The 27,354-nt window shown below is 39.4% G+C and overlaps 1 protein-coding gene across 35 annotated transcripts in view; it reads right to left on the bottom strand.

Moving 5' to 3' along the window:
• Window positions 1–27,354, bottom strand: part of TENM3 (teneurin transmembrane protein 3) — a 2,213,160-nt gene that overhangs the window by 41,540 nt on the left and 2,144,266 nt on the right. For 25 of the 35 annotated variants that reach the window (XM_065596701.1, XM_065596700.1, XM_065596702.1 and 22 more), the window contains 7 exons: window positions 18,534–18,801; window positions 17,846–17,989; window positions 13,205–13,454; window positions 12,759–12,779; window positions 2,904–3,136; window positions 2,247–2,401; window positions 440–1,314 (listed from right to left, as the gene is read on the bottom strand). In XM_065596701.1, the coding sequence (XP_065452773.1) occupies window positions 440–1,314; window positions 2,247–2,401; window positions 2,904–3,136; window positions 12,759–12,779; window positions 13,205–13,454; window positions 17,846–17,989; window positions 18,534–18,801 (1,946 nt within the window). The remainder of the gene's footprint in view (window positions 1–439; window positions 1,315–2,246; window positions 2,402–2,903; window positions 3,137–12,758; window positions 12,780–13,204; window positions 13,455–17,845; window positions 17,990–18,533; window positions 18,802–27,354) is intronic. The other 10 variants (XM_065596704.1, XM_065596705.1, XM_065596707.1 and 7 more) reach the window with 1 other exon arrangement.

Below are 27,354 nucleotides of genomic sequence, written 5' to 3'. Positions count from 1 at the left end.
ATCTGATAGACTGCTTTCACTTGAAAGACCAAACAGTAGAGACTGGGCACCAAAAGAAATTTCTTCCAGTGGCTTAGTATTTATTACAGAACTAATGGGAGTATCATGAGCAAAAGGAGAGAGAAATCTAGATCTTTAACAGAAACGTACAAAAGCTTGTTTGCCTGAGCTATGATGTTCTGGACAAAGCTTGCTGCTGTCTCATAATAACTGTATTACAGTATAAAACACAGATTCTGGATCATCAATCTATCATCACTAATTCACATTAAAGTTTGGAAGATGTCAGACAGACAAAGAAAGTACAGGACTGTTTAAGTTAGCAAGTACTATCTTTTAAAGTTTATTTTTGTCAAAACCCTAAAAGCATTTCAAATCATGATACTGGACTCCAGAACTGTGTAGACTAATTATATAACTTTATTTTTTCTATACTTACTCAAAAAATGTAGTCCATCCAGTCTCATCACTTTTAGTTGCCAGAAGCCCACTGTTGCCATGATAAGTAAATAAAACAAGCTCTTGACCTTGGGCAGTCATGCTCTTCAGGCATCCATTGGTGCCTATAGTCAGCCAAATCACTTGGTTATCAGGAGACACCACTCTCACTGGCATCCGATTGGGATCCCGTCTGATACGAAGTGTATTTCCATTGCTATCCGTTACTGCTGTAATATCATTATCATTACTGTAGCTAAAATTGTACAGATAGTCTCCAGTGACTAAACTCATAGTGTATTGGTGAGTACCATTAACATCGAAGATATAGAGCTCTTGATCAGTTGGAGAGGCAACTTCATAAAAGTTCACTGAATTCAGCAAGGGCTTGTTCTTTGACACAGCTCGTATCCGAATATTTCCAAGATCAGCAATGTACAATGTACCATCTGGAGACACAGCCAAGGAGGAAGGAGCATTAAGTTTGGCATCTTTAGCATAGCCATCACCACTTTGGTAACAGTCACAGTTGACATCATTTTTGCAATCACACTCTGATGGTATTCCAGCAACTAACGAGATCTCTCCATCAGTTGTAACCTGCCTTATTCTGTTAATCTTTTTTTCATCAGTTTCTGTAATGTAAAGTACCCCACTGTAGGACACTGCAATAGCTGTTGCTGATTCTAAAGTGGTCTGTACAGCATGCTTTCCTACAGAGTATTCCACGCCAGGCACTTGGCAGTGCATCGGTCTCCCAGCAGCAATACGGACCTGACGATTTTCAGTGATCTGCAAAACCACATTGTTATCCAAAACATAAATGGAGTTATCCATTGGATTGATAGCCAAATCTGTGGGCCATTCCAGACGTACCTAAAATAAGAAAAGGGTTTAATTAGTCAGTAAATCTGGGTTAAGTACAATTAACTTGCCGAATTGAATTTAACCTTTTAGATAATAGTTTTAGATAATGCTTTTAGGATATTTCTAATTTGTTATAATCAGACTAGTCAAAAGGTCTCATATGAACACAAATGGAGTAAAAGAAACTATTTTATCCAAATTATAGATCTTACAAAAAGATGCACTGGAACTATCCTACAGGCATTCCACCCCCCAGTAATCTGGAATGACCTTATATGCACATGCACCCTCCCCTCCCCCGCCAATTCGGAGAGTCTAAATCTAAGTAGAAGTTCAAGGAATGGATATCAAGGAACTACCTACTTATATTGTACCATTGCTAGCAGTAATCAGATAATACCAAAAATGAAATTCAGTACTTTCCAGATTGTGAAATATTGTATTGGTATTCCATTTTCAATCACAGCAACAGTAAAGTCCCTTCATATAACTCCACTGGGACCTATAAAAAAGGGTCCTCTGAGCTCTTTAAAGTATCCTGGCATTCACACTAATAGACTAAGGACATTAGTGGTTCTGTTCATTTAAAAAATATCATTATGCCAATACTGGTCTAATAGATTTGCTACTCTGCTGGTATTTTATGACTATACTTAACATTTCTTGCTGACAATTATGTTGTTCTGTACTACACTGAACTTTATGTGCAGAAAAATTGAATACAGCAGCATATATTTGCTAGTAGAATACACTGAAAATCATGCCCTTGGAATAAGTTTCTTAGCACAAAGTTATCCTGTTAAATATATAAATATTCAACATGTTCCACCTGATTCTATTTTAGGGAGCAATCAAGCTGCACTAGCTTTCCCCCCTACCCTATTTCCCCCTACTTCCCCCCCACCCCAAATCCCCACTCCAAATTAGCTGTATTTTAATACCTGGCTGATGTGCATGCTAGTGTCGCACGTTAGAGGTCGTGCTGAGGTTAGATCATTAGAGCCAAGCAAAGTTGATATTATTCCATTTTGATCCACTTTTCTAATCATGGTTCCATCAACAAAGTAGATTAATCCATTCTTGTCAATTGCCAGTCCTTTAGTCAAGAGAAAAAAATTAGTTTTGTTATACTAGCCATTTATTTAGCATCCGTTACTAACAACCTGCAAAGTGCTAGTGACTAGGTCTGAGGAATTTAAGGACAGGAAGTACACATCTTAGCATAATGAACAAAGGTTTACTGCACATTCTACTCTCGTTAACTGCATATACTGTTCCACAGAAAGTAAAATGCAATCTATGAGAGGTGCCTGGTATTTTAGTATACCTGAAAAACTGAATAGATGGGAGTAACACATTGACATTTTAAAAACTTTGGATATAATTTGCTGGATACATAATCTTTGTGAAATTTGAAAAGGACTATAAAGTCAAATATTTCCTGTAAAATCAACTTGGGCTTTTTGTAGCTTCATTCTATACTGTCTTTCTGGACAGTAGAGGAGAAGCTTTTCAAAAACACAGTTGTGATTAAAGCACAGTTCAGGCACTGACTGATTTTTTTTTTTTTTAAGACCATGAATTGATAATGTCCCTACCTTTGGGACTCATGAGCGTTGCTTCCACAGCCTTGCCTCCATCACCACATCTTGCCTCATCAAATGGAAGGCACTGTTCTCCAGTTCCTGCTACTACATCAGCATTTTTTGTCAGGTCTTTTGCACCAGTGAGTGACTTTGGACGATAGATCCTGCGAGTGTTAGTGTCAGAAACATACAAATCTCCTGTGACTGGGTCAGTTGCAAGGTAGTATCTGTGAGCTGGGTTGCTGCTGTAAAAGGCGATCACAGATTTAAGCATAATGAGTAATAAAGTGCACATAAGCACTGGAAGAAAAAGTTTCAGATTTAACTGGTTACATACTGGCATTCATATAAAAAAATAAAAACAGTAGTCATATGCAATTCGAGATAGCTGCTGTCTCTATAATGGACTGAATCAAAACACTCGATTCTGAAATCTCTCTTGGGTGTTTAAAATCCTGATTTGAATCCAAACTTTGCAGCATGCCTCATCCCTAGCTTACACTTGTTTCATCACCGTTATCACAGTATCCTTTTTATTACAACTTATATAGGGTTGCTGAGGTGCATGGTTTATATTATCCATAAACAGATAAGGTAGGGTTCATATTATTGGTTCATGGGCAGGAGATAAGACATTCTCCTTAGTACTGGTTTAATCTCTTCCTCTCAAAAGCATGATATGCATGATTTAATACATTAGGAAAATTCATCTTTTTCACCACAGCACTGAGTGCAGTTTTTTTCCTTTGCACAAAGAATCAGATTTCAAGTTACTGTACATTTTGGGCACAAAACTACTAACTATGCCAATATAGTCTTCATTATACTGAAAGAAAGCCTGTATTGCTATCTATTTTTCCAGAAACATACAGTTTGCTGCTCTGGTGTTACCACATCATTGAGAATTACTCTTTTGTCCCCCTGCTAGAGAAAAAGCAACACCGGAGAGTACCCCTCTTAGTTGATATATCATGATCCAGTAACTTAACCTGCTGCAGTTATGATTCTTGACCTGATTTATGGCACTAAGAACAGAAATGAGGTCATTCAAGTACAGAAGGTGATTTCTGATGGCATGCTAACGCACTGAGCCATAGTGCCAGAATAGTCAGTCCCATTTCTGATATGTTTGCAAATGCACTACTAAAACATATCTACCAATCATGACGATATCCAAACATCTGTTCACAAAAATGTAGTGTCTCACATTTTGTAAATATAAATCAGTGCTAATGTAACACATTTTATACACTGCCACTTGCAAAAAGCAACAGAGACCAACACGAACAAGTTGTGAACAAATTATGTCTTCAAATAAGGACAGCTTTTTATAGCTATCTACTTTAAAACTATAGAAGAGTGCCATATACACAAGATTGTTTTAACATCTTGGTTCACAGTAAAGAAATCAATGAAGCAGATAAATTATATCAGATACAAAGTACTTAAACACCTTTTGTAACTGAGTGTGTTACAGAATTAAACATTATATAGCACAACTGAAAACAATTACATGAATGTTTACATTAAATTTGTGTAGTTAATGTAAATCTGAAATTGTTAAAGTAGTAAGCTAATTATTGAAAAATACTTTCAACTCTTAATTATAACACAAATGATTTATAATATACTGGTGTCCAAACTATTTACCACTATTTATATTTAGATGATTACTTTGGTTTTTTAAGAAAGATCTTGTCCATTTTAAATACAAATGTACTGCAAAATGCAAAATACAAATGAAATTACTATTTAGTATAATTTTTAGTGTTGGAATACAGCATCATCAGATCAACAACTGTGAATAATTTATATACACAGTATAATATTTCCTGGTTAATTATTTCATAAATAAATGAGGATAAGGCTTCTAATTTTAATACACAGTTCTAATTATAAGAGAAAAGTAATAATTATTAGCTAAGATCACTTATCTTAGTGGTAAGTAATGGATTTTCATTAATACAAAGTTATTTAGATGATAATTTGAAAGTGTTTTCTGTTTTTAAGGAAATTATCAGATGTGGAGTTTGTTTACTCAGGATATTATTATGTAGTTAATATAAGGCTCTTCAAGTTGTTAAATGGAAATGTCTAATTACAGTATATTTTTGAGACATAATTGGTATAAATATATAATTTATTTTCAATGGAAAGCTTAAAAGTTGAGGTAGACATATTTGTTATAGGCACATCAATGCTGAATTCTGAAGAGCAAATCAGAACTTGGGGATTTCTATAACATATGGTTAGTGAATTAAGTTTACAATCAGTAGCCATAGTACAGGGATGTGCATACTATCTAATTACTGAAAACAACTGGTCATATTGATTGGCTACTGAGGCCATTTTATTTAATCGCAATTTAGAATACTAAGATTCTGACCCATCTGCAAAATCAAAGAAATAGAATCTAAATCCAAGTTACTTCTCCTTAAGTTATCCAACATTGTCTGACTCATTGTAGGGGGCTTCGAAGATCATGCAGTGAGAAAGCAGCATAGACTCAGACTCAGAAGGGACCATTGTGATCACTAGTCTGACATCCTGCACATTGCAGTCCACAGAACCCACCAACCCATTCCTGTACCAGACCCCTAACCTCTGGTTGAGTTACTGAAGTCCTCAAATCATGGTTTAAAGACTTTAAGTTACATAGAATTCGGCATTTACACTATTTTAAATCTGAGCCCCGTCCTAGCTCCAGAGGAAGGTGAAATCCCCCTATGGCCTCTGCCAATCTGATCCTGGGGAAGATTCCTTCCTAACCCCAAATATGGCGATCAGTTAGACCCTGAGCATGAGGGCAAGACCCATCACCCAGATACCTGGGAAAAAATTATTTGTAGTAACTCAGAGCCTTCCCCATCTAGTGTCCCCTCTCTGGCCACTGGGAATTTTTGCTACTGCCAGTCGCTGCTGTGCCACATGCCATTGTAGGCAGTCCCATCACACCATCTGCACTATACACTTATTGAAACCAGTTAGGATTTTTGCCCCCACTGCTACCTTGGAAGGATGTTCCAGAACTTCACTTCTCTGATGGTTAGAAACCTTCACATAATTTCAAGCCTAAATTTGTTTATGGACAGTTTATATCCATTTGTTTTTGTGTCCACACTGGCGCTTAAGTTAAATAACTCCTCTCTCTCCCTGGTATTTATCCCTCTGATGTATTTATAGAGAGCAATCATATCTCCCCTCAGCCTTCTTTTGGTTAGGCTAAACAACCCAAGTTCTTTGAGTCTCCTCTGATAAGGTAGGTTTTCCATTCCTCAGATCATCCTAGTAGCCCTTCTCTGCACCTGTTCCAGTTTGAATTAATCTTTCTTAAACATAGCAGATCAGAATTGCACACAGTAGTCCAGATGAGGTCTCACCAGTGCTTTGCATAATGGTATTAACACTTCTCTGTCTCTACTGGAAATACTGTGCCTTTATGCATCCTGAGATTGCATTAGCCTTTTTCATGGACACATCACATTGATGGTTTAGTCATCCTGCAATCAACGAGTACACCCAGGTCTTTCTCCCCCTCTGTTGCTTCCAACTGATAAATCCCCCATTTTATAGCAAAAATTCTTGTTGTTAATCCCTAAATGCATGACTTTGCACTTTGCACTGTTAAAATTCATCCCATTTCTATTACTTCAGTTTACAAGGTCATCCAGATCTTCTTGTATGATATTCTGATCCTCCTCTGTATTGACAATACCTCCCAACTTTGTGTCATCCATAAATTTTATTAGCATACTCTCAATTTTTGTACCAAGAACAGTAATAAAAATGTTAAATAAGATTGATTTCAAGACCGATCCCTGAGGAACTCCACTAATGAAAACTTCCCCCAGCCTGACAGTTCACCTTTCAATATGATCCGTTTTAGTCTCCCCTTTAACTAGTTCCTTATCCACCTTTCAATTCTCATATTAATTCCCATCTTCTCCAATTTAAGTAATAATTTACCATGTGGAACTATATCAAATGCCTTACTGAAATACAGACAGATTAGATCTACTGCATTTCTTTTGTCTAAAAAAGCCAGTTACCTTATCAAAGAAGGCGATCAGATTAGCTTGGCACGATCTACCTTTTGTAAAACCATGTTGTATTTTATCCCAATTACCATTCACCTCCAAGTCCTTAACTACTTTCTTTTTCAAAATTTGTTTTAAGATCTTGCATACAAATGAGGTCAAACTAACACTTCTTTCCTTGTTTTCTTATTTGTATGGCTATAGAACCTTTTACTATTGGTTTTAATTCACTTTGCAATGTCCAACTCTGCTTGGCTTTTGGCAGTTCTCACTTTATCCCTACACTTTCTTACCGCCAAGAGGTAGCTTTCCTTGCTGATCCCTCCCCTTCCATTCCTTGTAGGCTCTCTGCTTTCTCTTAAGCACCTGTTCGAAATACTCACTCAGCCAGCTTCGTCTGCAACCCTTCCCTATGAATTTTTTCCCCTTACTTGGGATGCAGGCTTCAGATAGTTTCTACAATTTTGACAAAGTAATTCCAGGCCTCCTCCACATTCAGATCTTTGAGTTCTTCAGTCCAGTCCATTTCCCTAACTAATTTCCTTAAATTTTTTAAAGTTAATTTGAAAAAAAGCTAAGGACCCTTGTTGCAGATCTCTTTTTATCCTTCCATTTAATTCAAACTGAATTATCTCATGATAACTTGAACCAAGACTGTCCTCTACAACAAGTTCTTCTCTGAGGTTCTGACTACATGGGCTACTATAGTCTCAATGTGAATTACTACGTCTAACTTTTACTTGTTTTACTTTCATTGATTTAAGTCACAATAACAATAGTTAACATTTTAAAAAATTATTAGGGCTGACATGCGATTAAAAAAAGTAATCACGATTAATCACGCAATTAAAAAAATTAATCACAATGATTTGCGCCGTTAATCAATAGAATACTATTTATACAAATATTTTTGGATGTTTTCCACATTTTCCAATATATTGATTTCAATTACAACACAGAATAAAAAGTGTACAGCGCTCACTTTATATTATTTTTTATTATAAATATTTGCACTGTAAAAATAAAAAATAGTATTTTTCAATTCACTTAATACAAGTACTGTACTACAATCTCTTTATCATGAAAGCTGAACTTACAAATGTAGAATTATGTACAAAACAAAACTGCATTCAAAAAATAAAACAATGTAAAACTTTAGAGCCTACGAATCCACTCAGTCCTACTTTTTGTTTAGCCAATCATTCAGACAAACAAGTTTGTTTACATTTGCAAGAGATAATGCTGCCTGTTTCTTGTTTACGTCACCTGAAAGTGAGAACAGGTGTTCTCATGACACTGTTGTAGCCGGCGTTGTAATTTCCACATTGGAGTGTTGCTCTTTTAAGACTTCTAAAGTTTTACATTGTTTTGTTTTTGAGTGCAGTTATGCAACAAAAAAAACTCTACATTTGTAAGTTGTGCTTTCGTGATAAAGAGATTGCACTATTGTACCTGTATGAGATTAATTGAAAAATACTATTTATTTATCATTTTACAGTGCAAATATTTGTAATAAAAATAATATAAAGTGAGTACTATGCTGTGGCAGAGCTCCGACCTTGTCCCCATGGGTCCCGCGCTTCCAGGCGGTTTATGCTAGTCTCAAAGGCTCACTGCGACCCTCCACATAGCCCTTCTCTCTCTAGGGCCAGCGTTACAGTGTACTGAGCCCTTTTCATCATAAGCCAGCATGGAGGTTGGTGAGAGAAATCCCACAGTCTCTGTTGTTCCTACAGGCTTATTCCAGAACAGTTTAGCCTCCTGTCCTGACAGGTGCGTGTCTTCCCCTCCCAGGAGGTGTTTCTGTAGTGGCAGGTTGTGGGGGAATCCGGGCCCGCCCTCTACTCCGGGTTTTGGCCCAGGGACCCTAATGGCAGCAGCTGTTGGCAGCTGACCTTTCACTGCCAGAGTTGCTACATTTCCCCACTGGGCCACTTTCCCACAGCTCTCCCACTTCTCTCTCTCACAATGCCTTCTTCACCCTTACCTTAGGGTGGCTTGAGGGTGTCTTCATTACCCAGCCCTTCAGCCGCACTTCCTCTCCTCTGGCTCCCTGGCTCTCCTCAGCCTGACAGGAGTGAGCTCTTTTATAGTATCAGAGGGGCCTTAATTAGAGTCAGGTGTTCACATTAGCTTAATGGCCTCACCTGACTCTTTACAGGTTAATTGGGGTCAGGTGTTCTCATTAGCCTAATTAGGGTGACCAGAGAGCAAGGGTGAAAAATTGGGACATGGGGTGGGGGTGGAGGGTAATAGGAGCCTATATAAGAAAAAAACCCAAAAATCGGGACTATCCCTATAAAATCGGGACATCTGGTCACCCTAAGCCTAACGGCTTCAACTGACTCTTTGAAGGCTAATTGGAGTCATGTGTCCACCCTAGCCTGGAGCAGCCCCTGCTCTGGTCAGTCAGGGAACGGAAAACTGCTTATCCAGTATCCAGTACATCTGCCGTCTACTACTCTGCTGTACCCCCAACTGGCCTGGATCTATCACATATGCACTTCGTATTCTGTGTTGTAATTGAAATCAATATATTTGAAAATGTAGAAAAACATCCAAAATATTTTATAAATTTCATGTGGTAGTCTATTGTTTAACAGTGTGATTAAAACTGCAATTAATCATGATTCATTTTTTAAATCACAATTAGTTTTTTTGAGTTAATCATGTGAGTTAACTGCGATTAATCAACAGCCCTAAAAATGATAGAATAAACAGAGGAGATGTGTGTATGGGGGGAAGCCTGGCTTGTGTCTCCTCACTGGCCTAACTTTATGTCACCTTTCCCTATTCCTGTGGTATATATAAAATCATAATGAAAAGTGTAAGACAACCTTAACTACAGCTGCTGCTACCTGTGCTTCCTACAATTGTTCCTAAAATAATCTTTGTCACTGCTTGTATCAGGCTACAACTCTCTTTTAATTTCTCTACAGGCTTCCATTTACTGTCTACGTCATCTGCACCTTCAATACTGTGTGAAATACTGTCCCTACCTCAGCTCGTATTTATTCTATTGCTTTATTTATTCTATTGCTTCTTCCACCCACTGTTACACCTCAGGTCACTGGACTGAGGTCTCGGCCCTGCTCTGGCCAGGGCACAGGGTCGGGGCCACGCTATGCGGCTCCCGGAAGCCACAGCATGGCCCTGTTCCAGCTCCTACATGCTCCAATGGGAGCTGCAGGGGCGGTGCCTGTGGATGGGGCAGCGTACAGAGCCCCCTGGCCACGCCTCTGCATGGGAGCCGGAGAAGGGACATGCCACTGCTTCCGGGAGATGCTTGAGGTAAGCGCCGCTCGGAGCCTGCACCCCCGAGCCTCTCCCCATGTCCCGACCCTCTACCCCAGCCCTGATCCCCCTCCCATTCTCCAAACTCCTTGATCCCAGCAGTCTGCACCCCAAACCTCTCATCCCCAGCCCAACCCCAGATCCTGCACCCTCTTCCGCATCCAACCCCAATTTTGGAGCATTCATGGCCAGCCATACAATTTCTATTCCCCGATGTGGCACTCGGGCCAAAAAGTTTGCCCACCCCTGATTTAGAATATGTAAAAAGAAAACTCACAATTCTGATAATTAGCACTATAATTTAAAGAATTACAAATATTTAATCATGGGATTTCTTGCTGACCCTACAGGAAATGACATATCTGAACTATTACTTCTTAAATAAAAAAAACCTTCCAAAATTAAGGAAAGAAAATCCATATGAGCTAGTATGGCTGGAAGAAGAGTGAATTGTAAGAGAATCCAGGCATATGGAAAAATGAAATGTGAGTCAATGGGTATTTGTTTAAAACAAACAAACAAACCACCACCTGACAGTAAACATGAACACAGCCAATATGAAAATTGGTAGGACTGCTGAGCCTCATGCACGTCACATGACACACACTTGTCAGCTCCGTCACAGAGCCTTGCTGTAATGTCACATGTCCAACAAGACAGCCGGACACCCATACAGTTTCTCTTCTTTACTACCAGGAGCTGGTAAGACAGAGGAACTGCAGGGAGTCAAGCTGCCTCTTTTTCTCTCCTCTAGGTGCTCCCCTTACTGTAGCCAAACTAGTCTGGAGCAGCCAGGAGGAGAAGGTAGCTGTAGCCAACTTCCGAGTGTGTTTTAGTGTTGCCAACTCTTGTCATCTTGGAATCAAAATCTTGTGAATCGTGGTGTCATGTTATTATGCGAGAACTTCAGCTTTTAGGTTTTTTTTTAAAAGTACAGTAACTCCTCACTTAAAGTCGTCCCAGTTAACGTTGTTTCATTGTTATGTTGCTGATCAATTAGGGAACATGCTCGTTTAAAGTTGCGCAATGCTCCCTTACAACGTTGTTTGGCAGCCGCCTGCTTTGTCAATTGCTTGCAGAAAGAGCAGCCCATTGGAGCTAGCTGGTGGGGGCTTGGAACCAGGGTAGACCGGCAGCCCCCCATCAGCTCTCTGCTCCCCAAGTTCCCTGTGCAGCAGCCACCCAGCAGGCTTTAAATTGCTGGGCAGTTCAGCTGTCACATTGCAGTGTGCTGCTCCTGCCCTCTGCCTTGCAGCTGCTCCCAGGAGCCTCCTGCTTGTTGTACCGGGGGGGGGGGGGAAGGGGTGTTAATGTCACGGTGTCCCCCTCCCCCCACTCCTTTACCCCATTGGGCCATCTCCACAAGGCAGGGGTGGGACACGACAGGGCTTAGGATGGAGGGAGCTTGCTGGCAGCAGTTTCTGTCTCAACTTGCTGATCTACTTAAAAAGGCAATGTACTTAGAGTGTGGTCAGCGTACTTAAAGGGGCAATGTGCGTCTCTCTCTCTCACACACTGTGTATGTTTCTGTCTCTCTCTGCCATGCTGTCTCTGCTCCCTCCATTCCTGCTGCCTTGTAGAGAGTGAGGCTACATTAACAACAATGTGTTAACCCTTGAGGGCTCAGACGAGTGCTAATTCATCATTTAGCAGTTAGGCATTCCCTGGGAAATATCCCACCCTCATCCACCTTCTGACTTCACCACCTCAACCAAGCTTCACAATCATTATTGCTGTGTACAGTATTGCATCGTTTAAAACTTATACTGTGTATATATATACAGTCTTTGTCTGGAGAAAAAAAAATTCCCTGGAACCTAAACCCCCCCCCATTTACATTCATTCTTATGGGGAAATTGGATTCACTTAACATCATTTTGCTTAAAGTCGCATTTTTCAGGAACATAACTACAACGTTAAGCGAGGAGTTACTATATGTTTCTTGCCCTTGTGGTTGCACAGAAAATCTTGAAATATGAATCCCCAAAAGCCCTAAATCTGAAGGCTAATAAAAGGAACTCAAAATATATTACATTTACAAATCTCATGACTTTTCAGCTATCATCATCATATTTTGGGCCAGCCTAATGGGTTTTGAATGAGTGAAGTTGGCAATAATGCTGCTAGCAAGAGATAAGAGGGGATCTAGAAGCAGGGTTTAAAACTGAGAGACAGGAGAAGGGGCAGGCAGCGTAAATGGGAACAGTGACTGGGGATCAGAAGTGACCGAAACTGGGTGCAGAAAATGGGAACCTGTGGCTAAAAGTAGGATGCAAAAGAGGATAGGATCTGAAGGGGGACAAGGCACAAAGAGGTTCCTTAATGGGACTGAGAACAGGAACTGAATATCAGTAATTCTACAACTTGACAACTGGCATAACCAGGGGCAACATGCTCTCCTTTGACAGCTGAAGTCATTATTTTTGAAAAGCACTCCTCATACAATAACAATACTGGAAGTGACTAATCCACAATATACATTCATTTGTAAAAATGGACAGTTAGAAGAAATATACATCTCCTTAAAAATGCTTACCTATGTCTAAAATCTTTATTTCTTGGTGGGAGCAAGTAAAGAAGAGTAGAAAAGCAGTATTAGAAAAAAGGTTAGAAAAGAAACAAGAGGAGTAGAAGGCAGAATTTAAAATATTATTATTCTAGTTAAGAAGATGAATTATGAACTTAGATCCAACAGAGTTAACTTATTTTGACTCATAAACAGGAAATAATTAGACTAGTTTGAATTGCTACAATATTTTTAGATAGAGATATGCATAGTTAAATATTTTAGAGTTAATCAAATTTACTTCATTTTTAAATTGGTTCAATTCTTTTGGTTCAATGCATTATGTAAAAAAATTACAACATTTTATCTCCAACTGAATTTGATACATTAACTTATAAAATGTCAGAAAACTATCCCATATTTTAAAACTCAACACCACCTTAATTCCAAAAGTCCCAGACTGGGAAAAGACGTACCTTAGTTCAAGAACACTAGTTACGTTTCCAGATGGGAATATCCGCCGAACATAGTTGAAATCCCCTACGTACAGGCTGCCATCTATCCCACAAGCTAAGGCTACTGGAGCTAGTAGTTTATTACCATCAGCTTGGCCATTGCAACTTGGGCATGAGATGCTGCGTCTTCGTCCATTGCCCATGATGCTACTAACAACTGGAGGTTGCTGAGAAATAAATTGATTTTCACCATTTCCTTTATAGAGGATACCTGATAGAAATAAAAATACAATTGCTTCCCACATCAAAGTCATGTTCAGGAAATGATGATCATTAACAGCAAACATACCTTATGCAAGACTTTTTTTCATAAAATTCATTAATATTTACAAATAAATCAGAAATATACTTAGAGAACCCACAGCACCAAATTAAAAAACATTGAAAATAACCCTCTTGTTCAAAAGATATAGTAGAATATTAAAAATACTAACATCTGTAATATGAACATGTTTACAATCATTCTGTTTATAATGTTTTTATATTTACAATTGAGGGGGAATTTTTTTTGAAAAATCACATAATTCATTTACTTTTAATGAGACGTGCTTCTAAATCCCTTCAGTTTGAAAATCTCCCTCAGAAGACTGGAGTTCTAATTGCATGTACATTGATTATTGTAAAAGATGGATTTATATTTGTGAGTTTCAATTCTGTAGTTATACAGTAACTAATTAAAAACATCCTGTTAAATATGACTGGACCACTACCACATACATCAAATATTAATAAGGGGCTACTTCAAAAAAGTTCTGTGACTCAATTTCACATTATAAATGAGTCTTTTTCAATGTACAATAATAATCTATCCCTGGTAACAAAGTCTGCACCTAGAATACATCTGCAGTTATATACAGTTATTAAAAATGTCAAATACAACAAAAAATGTAGTGGCAGGCCAACCTGCCCCTTAAACCTAATTCTGCTTTGAGGCATGAAAAGTACAGTCATTTTATAAAGACAAAGTAATTTGCCAGCAGTACATTTTTATGGCCTTCACAGGAAACGTGGGAAGCAAAATACATACCTGATAAATTTTTCATAGTTAGAAAATTATGTTTGAATTTGGACTCAGTTAAATGTTATCAGTGTCCTCATTATTATACAGATCAATGACTCCATCAAGTTCTGCTGTATGGATGGTCAGCTATTATTGTTATGCTCATATGTCACAATAAATCTTAATGTGGTATAATCCATGTAAACCACATGTCACTTTGTACTTTATAGTGCTACATGTTTTATTTATTGAGTACAAGGTTTCAAAAGCAGTTTTTGATGCTAATGGTAACACTTCTTTTTTGAGATACTGTTAAAACAATCAATCTTACAAAAACACATTTAGGAAACTTGAGAAGGTGTGTCGCTCCCCTTCCCCCCACTTTTTCCCCAAGGCACTTTTTAAGTTGAAAAGAGATCAGTATAAATATCTTTCCTTTTTCACTTAGACTGTTTTTGTTGCTTCAGTTACTTTTTTAATGTCATACAATTTGGTAGAGGTAAATACCAGAGCAAATGTACATTATGAAATCAGAAAGGATGAAACTGGCTTATGAAAACTTAAAGAAAAGTAATCGAAATAAGGCTGCATCATAGTAGCAAATGGAGTGTGTTTTTCGTGAATAGTCTGAGGAAGAATGCATTAATGGCATCTGAAATCCCCCTTCCAATGATTACATCATTCGTGACAATCACAGAACCATAATTTTGCTGAAATAGCTAAGTTCTATAATTTTTATAAGAGGACTCCTACAAGTCAAGACTCTGCACTAGGGCACATGATTTATTCTGTCATTACTTTGAAAAATTGGTCCTTCATATTTCTCCTCTATTATCACAGAATGGAAAGATGAACATTAGAATATTTATTGCAGTGGTTCAGGGTGTCCATACAAACACCTGTCACTGTCTGTACTCCCCTCTGAATAAATTTCTCCAGTTCATCCACCTTGTCATTACAACTAACTACTTCCTTTATTCAATTAGACACATGTCACTTTGAAAAGTCATACTTGTCAAATCTACTCTTGAACATAATTTAAAGCCACAATCAATTCACCTTGTGAATAGAAACAACCTCATAATTTAAAAAAACTAGACTAAATAAAACATGCATCTTTGCATTTTTATAAATATCTTAAGAATTTTGCATGGTTCTTTTCTGACATCTTATATTTAAATTTCCATTTCCCCTTATTTGGTTGTATTATTTTTCTACTATTCAGCAGTACCAGTTAGGCTATGATCCATCATATCACACCGGCTAAGCAGGATCAAACTGAGCTAACACATAGATGGGAAACCTCTGAGAAAGACCTGGATGCTGCTGGAAATAGCATTCTTGCCTCTCAGGATATAGCTACACCACAAATTAAGGTGTAATTGCCATGTGATAACAATAGTAGTAAAGATATGGTGGCATAAGGTTTCACTTCAGGTTAGCTGCCACGGTACAAGCCTGCTGGTGACATTGGGTGCGTATTCAGGTTGCTGACCCATCCCGAAGTCAGTGCCACAGCATTTTCACTGCTATTGTTACCTGTGCTAGAGTGAAGTTAGAGTGGGATGTCTACTTGCACTGCAATTGCACCTTCAGCTGCAGTGCTGACATACCCTAGGCCAGTACAGAACTGATGCCCCAACACAGTGTTAGAGGGAGACCCAATCATACTTTCTGTAAGAGTACAGTGCATCCTGACCAAATTCCAACTTGCGTAATTTCATTCTGCTTATCTAACTTCCCTTACAGATTCAACTGAATACAGTATTCATTTCCTTTTCTAAACTCTTGTGCCATGCTGCTGAACACTGTTAAACAGCTGCCTCATATTACTCCAAAGTAGGCTATATTTCACTGTTGAGTGGAGTGATCCGCATATAAATTTTGGTTTTGGATCCTTTAGTACCAAAGTCACTATGCAAATTATAATTACTATATTATAATTGTGGCTGCTGCTATGTTGCTCTGGGCAGTTCTTAGCAATCTCCACCACTCCCCTTCTCCATCAAGTGAGGAGCGATAGGCAGGGTGGAACTGATTGTTGGGGGGCTGGTTCAATCTAGCTGCAATGAAGTGACACATGAAAATGTACAGGAGTTAGCAGTTCTTATTCTAAGAGAAGAGAGGCCCTATGAGACATCCTGCCAGGGAGAGGGGCCACAAGGAGAAGCATTAGTAACATGAATTTTAAGTAGCCTTGCTCCATGTACTGTGTGGGGTTGGGGCGGGGGCAAGACAGAACACTCTATAAGAGGCCAATGAGAAGCATGTTAGACACATTGATGCTGCTCTTGACACCCATGAAAACTCAAATCTTACTAATTCACAATTGGTCTCCCATTAGCTTAAGTTAGTGAGAACATAAGAACGTAAGAATGACCCTACTGGGTCAGATCAAAGGTCCATCTAGCCCAATATCCTGTCTTCCGACAGTGGCCAATGCCAGGTGCCCCAGAGGGAATGAACAGAAGAGGTAATCATCACATGATCCATCCCCTGTCACCCATTCCCAGCTTCTGGCAAACAGTGGTGGGGGAAACCATCCCTGCCCATCCTGGCAGCCTCTGTTTGTCAGAGGGTGGAGATTGATGGCAGGAGAAAGCTCACTTGATCATTATCTGTTAGGTTCACTCCCTCTGAGACACCTGGCATTGGCCAATGTTGGCAGACAGGATACTGGGCTGGATGGGCCTTTAGTCTGACCCAGTATGGCCATTCTTATGTTCTTAACTTTGGGCTTAAATCATCTCTTTGATTTGTGCCAGTGGCTGGCCACCAAACGCATGTAGAGATTCACTTCACAGAAGGCAGGCAGTGTTTGCATCGCCATCCTTCCTTCACAGTTCTGTTGAGCCAACTTTAAGTTGCAGTCTGAACCCTGTCAGTGGAGGCTGCCCAGGGAACATGCTGAACCAGAACATGCCTTGCATGCCCTGGCCACACACCCCTCTGCTTTCCAGCCAGCACAGCTCAGAGCTCTAGTAGAGGGGAGGTGCAGGTGCTTTGACCTGATACAATCCCTTTCCAGGTAGACATTCTGCTGCTGAGGATTATGACTTCAGTAGGAGTTTCTCCTGTGTAACTGATGGCCAAAGTGAGGTCTAAGAGTGAAGAGATCTGGGTTTGGCAGAGGCTTTGATTATTGCTGTATAATTTTCACTAAGTGTGAGCAAAAGTGCCAGTCATCACATTGATAATACACAACTAGTAGGAAACAATTTCAGGATTCTTAGATATGATTTTTTTTTTAAATCAGGGCCTCCTTAAAGACACACACACACACATTAAAATATTAAACATGTATTAAAACCAATTTGAAGATAAAATAAAATTTTGTAAACAAAAAAAATTCAGTAACATGCTTTTCATTGTGACACCTTTGTTAAGTAAAATCCCAAAGGTTTATGTAATTTTAGGAGGGAGAAATATGTCATAACCTGTAAATCATGGAAACACATAAAATACTCAATTATTTCATACTTTGCTCAGGTATGGTACTTTTTTTAAATGGAAGAAAATATTTGATTAATTATAACAATATGTTTCAAGCCAGGGCATAGAGTAAAATATTAAAATGAACAATGACAAGAATACATCCTTACCATTCTGAACATCTAACACATGGTGTTTATCCAATGTCCAACCACCCATGTTAGAGGCATCCAATTCATATCCCTGCAAAATGGCAGTCCGCTTTTCCCAGAGAGTTAGATCCAAACAAGACTCGTATTCATAGCCTACAGACACTGGAATCATAATAAATCACATTTCATATTCCCCACCATAGTTGAAAAATGGAATTTTGTTCAGAAAAATAACTTTACATTTCTATACTAAACTTGTGATTTTTCTGCCCTCACAAACTAAATTAAAACCTGTATATCCTTTATCATACAGAGATTGTTCAAATATTTCACAATTTAAAAAAGGAATTTCAGATGATTAAAATGATCTTGTTTTTAAAAACAGCAGTAGACTGACTAAGTCTGTCCCAAGACAAGGGTGCAGTACAGAGTAGCTTTTTTCCACATTAATTTGCCACTGTGCTTAAAATGAGATCCACAAAAACTATCCACATTGGACCTATCCTCCAACTTATTGAATACAAATGAAAAACTATCAATTTGTGATCTCTTTTTATTTTGAAATACATTTTTATTATAAAAAGTTTACCTTTAGTACAGTGCTGTTGTGCTAAGTATTTTCTGATTATCCGATATGGTCAGTTTCAATTTAATACTATGATTCCAAGACAGTAATAAATTCAGAAAAGCATCACACTGTACATACCAACAGCTTCAGATAAGCCATAGACCTTCTGGTTGTATGCATCAGTTTTATCCCATATGAAAGTGTAAGCCAGATTTGGGGATGCAGGGAACCATTTCTGGAAAAGTCTTCCCACCACTGCCACCATAAGATGAACCTTCATTAAGTTAAATGGTATAACAGATTGGGTCATCGTGATCTTAAGAACTGATTTATATCCTGCAGCTCTGGAGCTTAAGTATGATAATTTCAAATCAGTTCCTGGGATTGTAGTCTCTTCATGAAGTACCTAATTGTTGATAAAGAAACATTACAATAATGTAAGTTATTTTCAGATTAAACTGAATATAGTAGTATTTTAAAATCATACCACGACCAACAGTATATTAAAATCCATAATGAATCAGAGCCTGTATCTGAACTGCATTTTAATAAATAAAACATTTTAACAAAAGAAATCACAATATTCTGCTTTTTCTTAAAGACATCTCAAAGACTTTTTGTGATGTAGTTGCTCAATTATTATTTTCTGCTGCAAAATTTCAAAGACTTATGGACATCTCTTCTTTTTTCTGGAAGAACACCTCCAGTCTCTTTTTCCACAACAGATTTGTCAGTAAAGCATCCTCTTTCTGGGCAAATAGCTTCTTCTGAAGCCACCATCCATGCTGTGTATCAAATACAGTAACTGTGATATAGCTAGCACTCTCCCTATTGAAGATAAGTGAGCACTGGGCATCTGAGATCCAGCAATCACTCCTACATGTCCCTGCATGAAGCTGACAGTGCTCTTCTGGGATAGACACTTGGAGATACACCTATCTCATAAAACTAGAAGGGACCCCAAAAGGTCACTGAGTCCAGCCCCCTGCCTTCACTAGCAGGACCAAGTACTGATTTTTCCCTAGATCCCTAAGTGGCCCCCTAAAGGACTGAACTCACAACCCTGGGTTTAGCAGGCCAATGCTCAAACCACTGAGCTATCCCTCCCCCCTTAATTCCCTCAGACGTAAGAATGGTTCTCTGAGCAACATCAACATACCCAAGACACCATATATTGTGACAAGTCAATTTGACTATAATTAAGAATGTAGTTTATGAAGATACTTGTTAGCATACAAAAATAATTCCTTTCTCCCAGATCTTGTCTATATTGCCTATTTAGATAATAAGCTTTACTGGGCAGGGAGTTACTGCTTAGAATGTGTATGTACAGCTCCTCGCACAATGGGGATCCAGATTTTGATTAGCGCCTCTAATTGTTACTGTAGTACAAATGTTAAATAATAATAGTCGTGTTTCATAAAATATCTGTTTTATTTCTGTATTGTAAATATTTTAAACTAGACCTTTCTTCCATTTATTGCAAAGACAGAGAGAAGCAGGATGCCTTAAGAAAAGCTTCCCCATATTTCCTGATCAATTTTCACTGCTTAGACATCAGCTCATTGCTTTCTCATATCAGAAAGGTTCAATCCTGTTTTTATAAGTTTTTCCCCCTCCCCTGAGAATTAGAGTTTGTATGTGGTAGTTGGACATGAAGGATTTCTGCCTTCTATGGATCAAGATAGTCCATCACCTTTATTTCACTCAGGACTTTAACTAGATAAGAATCACATCCTTAAATACTGAAGGCAGAGCCACCAAGCATCCCCATTAAAATGAAAAAGTTTCTATAAACACTATTGTAAATCACATCTCAGGGCTGAATTAAAGCAGTATGGGGCCAAAGCAGCACTTAGTGCTCCTGGGAAACAAATTTAGGTAGCTTTACTCTACTTTTCCATCTCTTGGTCCTGGGGACAGCCGAGGCCAATATACTAACTTATACTGGTGGATAACAATCTTCAGGGAAGCACTGTGCTCTACCCAGCTTCTCTACAGCCCAGAACACCCTCTATGTTGAGGCAAGGACCAATACAGGCTGGCAGAGGGCAGGCTATGGGAGCTCTCTGCTAGGGAAATCCTCAGATGCAGTTTTAAAACTGCTTACAGACCCTTTAAGAGGTTGCTTCTGTAAGAGGGTCCAAGGACCTGGCATATAGAGTTTAAGAGGCCTTAGATGTCATGTCATAAGGAAACTACTGCAGGTATATTAAGAAAGATTTACATGACATTAACTATATTTTTTTCTTTCCTCATTCTATGACCAATTATCACTGACAGCAGCTTGGCTCATCTAACAGGAAGCTTAGGATGCAACAAAGCTGTCATTCAAGTAAGGTATATATAGGCAAGCACCTCTCTTCTCCTCCAGTCAGAAACTTCCCACACAGTGTACAATTTCATATTACAGTAGAAAGGAAAGGAGAACTAGGATGGGGAACAGGTTACTAGGACAAGTCCAATTACTGATAAGCAATTCTTAATTGTCAAATATCTGCTCTTCCCACTTCACCAGTCATCACTGAGAGCAGGTGACACACAGTACTGTCATAAGAAAGTGCTTAAAATTGGAGATATTTGTGTTGCCTCTAAAATTACTTGTGCAATGCCTCAGCCCAAGATGCAGAGAGTATAGTAGATGCTCCTCTGAACTGGAGGGCAAACAAGTCTCTGCAGGCTAAAAATGTAAAAACCCATCCAGAGATATAAGCAACTGAGGATCTGTTCCTTTACTAAGACCTGGAAGGCAAAACAACTCTTTAATATGTTTGAAGGACTCCCACACTGCACTTAAAAAGTGAACTAACAGATGCTGTTCTCTTTTGGGGGGGAGAAGCAACTTGACTAGAGAAACAAAGGAAAATAACACATCCATAAATGAACACAGCATGATGGTTCCTGTTAGTCCCAAAGTTTACTCAAATCTTCTCTTGCAACCAAAAGGTGTAGAGGAGTAGTGCTAAGTCCTAAAGCATCCATCCACCCGCTTAGCTGAGAGAACAGAAAGTAAACAACAGGCCACTCTGGCGGGCATCTTCACAAAGCTCTACAGTGGGTTTGGATGGCTGTCTCGTTAAGAACCAGGAGGCAAATTCAGGTCTTACTGAGATAAAAAACTGACTATTGCTACTGACAGTAAGATTCACAAAGGGGGCTCAGCACTGCAACTCCTAACTTTAGGTGCACTGCTGCTTAGTAGAATCCACAGCCCGGAGGTAGGCACTGTGGCTCCCTATAACATGCATGGGGAGAGCTAGGCACCTAACTATGGGATCCACAGCCAGCAAGGTGAGCGAGGTGTTGCTTACGTTAGCCACAGGAAATGCCAAGGAGAAGGGTGTGGCTTAAGCACTGCCCCTCCAAAGGAACTTAGGTGCCTAAATCTGTGTCAGAGGGAGGTGTCCATCTTTGCTTGGGATTTACAGTCATGAGCCCTCTCCTGGAATGAATTGCCTAAACCCTTTCTTGCAAACACAAGTAAGAGAAGCTGCCACATTCTCCCCCTTATAATCTTGAGCCCAGGGGTTAGAGCGCTCACCCTGGATGTGGGGAATGCTGGTTCAAATGCCCCACTTTGTGTGATTAGGAGAAGGGGTCTGAACCCACATTTGTAACTTCTCAGGATGGCATTTAACTTCTGGTCTATGGGATATCGTTTGGGGGGGGGGAAGTGTCTCTCAATCTTTTCTGTTGAAGCCGTTCCACTTTGTATAAATACTTAAATATTCAGTGGACCAGGGTGAGAGAATGACTTACATCCCAATGGTTCTGGCACTCGGTGGAAGACCACAGTTCAAGTCCCAGTTTCAATGATTATTTAATTATGTATACAAAGTTGAACAGCTTCAACAACAGAAACTGAGGGAGACCCTATCAAAGAATACCGTACAGCTCAGTGGTCAGGGTGCTCACTTCTAACGTGGAAAACCCAAGTTCAAGTCTTTGCTCCACAGTAGGCATGGGGGACATGAACCTGGGGCCTCAACATCCTTGGTGAGTGCTCTAACTTCTGGGCCAAAAGGCATAGAGGTGGGGACACCACAACTACCATAATTTTTTGCTAGAAGGCACAGGCACCACCACCACCTCTCCTGCGCCTGTGTTTTGTGTGGGGACTGATCTGTTAGGTGGTCTCTGAGAATGGCTACTGGATTGGGTCTCACAGTGGACACAAATGGGGAATGCTTACTTGATGATCCTTCTAGGTTTTAGGTATGAGCTAGGGGCCTGGGTGTCAGTTCTGATGCAGCTGTGTAAATGCTCAGTGGCCGATTTTTAGGCATGTAAGGGACTTTTAGGAGACTAGGGACTTTAGGCCTAGAGACCTGGGGTTGGGCGGCAGCTGAATGGGCATTTTGAGGATCTAAATTTTGGACTTAGGTGCCTAAAATTGTGGATCTAGCTCCTAATCCTGGAAATGTAACAAGTCCTTACAAATCACACTGTTCCACTAGATGTGCCCTATCTTACAGAGCTCCCTGAGAACTTTGGCAATCTAGAAGTGAGTAAGAGCATGCATTCCAGCTCTCCTCCTGAACTATTAATTCTCTAACTTTATTACTAAAGCGTTAAATCAGCAGGCAAAGACAGAGTTTCTCACTGGTGTCTGGATGGTGAATCAATTCAACGAAGAACTAGAACTAGAAGGTCTTCACGTACAAAAATCAGAATCCATCAGCTCAGCCACTCTGCTCATACACTAACTTTTCCCAAAAGGGAATCAGAGTGTCTTGAAGAATGCTAATTCTACAAGGGGACTAAGTAATATTCCAAGTACCAAAATACTGTACTGAACTACTAAATCCCAAAGAATGCACATTGCATTTATGCATGATCAAGCCTCTTAGCAGGACAATTGTGGAACACTAAACCTACAGTACTCAGATAAGGGTCATCTCAGTTTTCACAGAAACAGAGAAAATTTGTCCTCCTGAGAACTCAAGTTGGCCCATTCAGCCATACATGGCCCAAGAGAGCCAACTTACCCATGTTGCAAAATTCCTTAGCACTGCAGTACTGACTATCATAAATCACATCTCATGGCTGAATTAAAGCAGTATGGGGCCATAGTGAGTATGGTGAAACTGACTGGGTTGATATGCACTGGTGGTTGCAGGACTGGAGAAGATACAGTCAGAGTGAGGTAAAGAACTCCTTCTCCCTGCTGAGTTTGGCTGCATTGAGCAACTGCCATGAATGCTCGAAGGCCCAAATCCACAAAGGGACTTAGACATTGCCAACGTTGAGTGTTGCTGTGCCTAACTTTTAGATGCCTAACCACCCAATGGAATTCACAAACCCTGAACTGGGTGCCTTGGCTCTCCATGCAATGCACAGGAAGAGAGAGGTGCCCACGAAAAGCTTAGGATCCACAAAAGCCAGCATGCTAGGGAGGGTGCTGCCTAACCTAGTGAATAGCAGATGCTGAGGAGAGGGGGGGATCCTAAGCCCCACACCTCTAAGTCTGGGCTAGAGGTAGGTGCCTCTCTTCTGCTTGGGATCCACAGCCAGACCCTCTCATGGAGTCGGGGTCAAAGCCATTCTTTGCATTATACAGATACAACAATGATGGGGGCTGTAGAAATGCTTTAGGCAGATAGAAGCACAGACAAAGCATAAATCAGGATATTTACAGACTCCAGAGGTTTCTGGAGTGTAGAAAATAAAAACTGCTGGACCCAAGCTGGAGAGGATAAAGCTTGGAGATATTTGATGAAGGGGTGTATACCCAGAACTAGATAAAGTTCTCCAAACTTTAAGGGAAGTCTTAACAAGCTCTGTCAGGGTTTCCTCTCAAATTATTGTAAGGAATCTTGTGAGCAGCAAATCAACAGTTAGACTTCCAATTAAGACCAAATGAATGCTAGAGCTCATCCATAGGACTGAATCGTCAAGAAAACATTAGAACTGAACAAAGATGATACACCTGCTGACTGGTCTCCTAAACGTATAGCCCAAACCCGTAAATGCAGGTTCCTGGCCTGGAGGTAGCTAAAGCTGCCTGCTTGTCTCACCATTAATGAAACCAATGATAAGTGAAGGTAGTAGAAGAAAAAATCTTTGTAGTTCCTAATGCTCTCATTAGGAGGATGCGGGTCAGGAGAATACACTCTGGGCGCCAAACTGAGCAAGGGCCTGCAGAAACTCTAAGTCAATCTAATCACTTTGAGCATCAATGGTATCCAGCCATGGAAGCGTAGTGGAAGGGAAGCCACTAAAGCTCAACTTCAAAATGGCTCCTCGTCAGAGCCACAGAAAGATTCATCCCACAAGCAATAAGGAGTGTTAGACATACCTGGACAAGGTTTATAGTGGGAAAAGAGCTCCTTGCTGTTATGTTGTTTGAGAATCTCCTCGTAAGAATGGCCCCTGAAAAGGGTGGAGAATGGAGGTTTTGGAGGGGGAAGAGAGGTAAATTTGATCGCATAGTTGGAATGGATGATGTATTCCTGACCATTGTATTCCACTCCAGATGTGGAAAAAGAGTGCTAAATGGTGCGTGGGAATTGGCAGGTGGTAGCATCATTGGTTTGCAGCTCTTGAACGCCCATCAAAAGTATCATTTAGATGGGGGCTGAGATTGGGATAATGATGTTGCCACGGAAGGTGCAGGGAAATGGAACTTCTGAACCTTGTGGCCATAGGCGCCAGCTCTGTGGGTGCTCCAGGGCTCAAGCACCCATGGAAAAAAATAGTGGCCAGTTTTCAGAATGGAGAGAGGTAAATAGTGGTGTCCCACAGGGGTCTGTACTGGGACATCAACATATTCATAAATGAACTGCAAAAAGGGGTAAACAGGGAGGTGGCAAAGTTTGCAGATGATACAGAATTACTCAAGATAGTTAAGTCCAAAGCAGACTGCAAAGAGTTACAAAGGGATCTCACAAAACTGGGTGACTTGTCAACAAAATGGAAGAAGAAATTCAATGTTAAATGCAAAGTAATGCAAATGACAAAATATAATCCCAATTTTACATAAATTAGCTGTTACCTATCACGAAAGAGATCTTGGAGTCATTTGCAGTACTCTGGAAGCACTATGTTTCCAAAGTACTAAAAATTTATATGAATCCTTCTCACTGTGCCTATATCATCCTGAACTCATTCTCCAACTTCAGAAGACTTAAAAATCATCTCCAGTCATCAATGGGACAGACACAACTGAATAATGTAACTGTCCTTAATGTGCATCAAGACAATACCAGGGAATTAGATGCAAATAAGATTGCTGACATTTTCATCCAGAAAGCAACAGTGAGACATAATGTCTTTAAAATGGGACGCTAGTGAAAACAGCTTGTAGATGATTGCTATTATTCTAATATACTGTAGCCACTGTCCTCGATGTATCTGCTGCATCTACTTGTGACTGAACAGTGGTCCTGGCAACCAACTGGCCTTCCTCAGTGAGAGCCTGAAATTGAGCTCTCTCCTTGTTGATGGATTTGGAATCATAGGACTGGAAGGGACCTCGATAGGTCTTCTAGTCCAGTCCCCTGCACTCAAGTATTATCTACAATAATTCTGGTAATGATATTTAGCTATCAGTGCTTGGTAACTGGCTGTCCTGAACTGAAGTCTAGTAGAAGCGACTTTTGTGTGCTGCATTAACTCTAGAGGTAATGCTTCATCATCCCCTAAAGGTACTGTTTCCAGAAGAACACTCTTAAGGTTACAGTACCTTTAAGGGATGAAATGTTACCTCTAGAGTTAATGCAGCACACCATTCTGCCCTGCGTGTGGTGCTGAGTGTTGCCAATCCACATTAGAAGGATGGTTGATTAGCAGGGAACTGGGGAATTGCTCCTCTTATGTTTTCTGTGCCAACTCCAATCTCCCCTACAGTAAATCTGGCTCTGGCTCTTTTCAGAAAAACAACTGTAAGCATTCCTCAGAAACTTAATGGATAGTTTTTGAATAGAATAAGCTGCAAATCTGAATTTGTACTGGGAGATGTAGCATTATGCACATGCTTCTGACATTAGAATCTGACTGTTATGGGGTATATTATTCTTGATATATTTGTGTAACTTCCATTAGCAGAAATAGGAGTTATGTGTATTCACTGAGTGGAGAAAACAACCCTTATTTTGTATTTTTGCACAGGGTAATGATTAGCTTTTTGCATGAATAATTAGTGTTTTAACTTAATCAAAAAGTGCTCACATTAGCATAGGTCAAACAATAAGCCAGGTGTGAAGATGGCTTTTGGGAGGTGGGGGGTGTTTTTATTTTTTATATATGTATATATAACAAAGAGCTTTTAAGGCTCTTTACAACTAGCATTGTACATTATTACTTTTCCTTGTTTTATAATAATATATTTGCTACTTCCCATCAATTTTTGGGACCAAATCTATCATATGCTGTCACAACATGAAAATTGGAGCTATTTTGAAATGGATTGTATTATGCAAATAATTTTTGACCTAAGTTGAAGCTATCAAATGTAGAGAAACAGTATTGAAGGATAAAAGCATGTACTGGGTAGCCTAGTTTAGGCTTAAATATATTTAATTGCAATTTGTTTATACTTTACCAGTTCCTACCATGAATTATTTAATTGTTTTATCCTTTTCTTAAAAGCTCTAAATGCAACCAATTTTAATTGCACCTGTGATATTCCCCCTCAGGAAGCAAGGATATTTTTTCCTGAAGAGTTATGAAAACATGTTCTACACAGTTAATCAATCAAGCAAGCAAACAAACAAAATAGCTATTTTAGCACGAAAATCCTTGCCAAAAATAAATCACAAGATGATTGCCATTTCTTAAAATGCAATTCTATTTGGGAGCAGAGGAAAATTATATTAATGATTAGTTATTTGAGATTAGGGAATGTAATGTAATCTATATTAGAAACACAAAATCTTCAGAGCATATATTTTTAGTTCAAAACAACTTTTTGCTAACTTTAATCCAACTTTAGGTCTTGCTCCTACAAAGTGTAGAGGTG

Source organism: Chrysemys picta, chromosome 5 (assembly GCF_011386835.1).
Source record: "Chrysemys picta bellii isolate R12L10 chromosome 5, ASM1138683v2, whole genome shotgun sequence".
Lineage (NCBI taxonomy): Eukaryota > Metazoa > Chordata > Testudines > Emydidae > Chrysemys > Chrysemys picta.
Note: the sequence above shows the minus strand (reverse complement) of the source record. Positions and strands in the feature narration are given on the sequence as shown.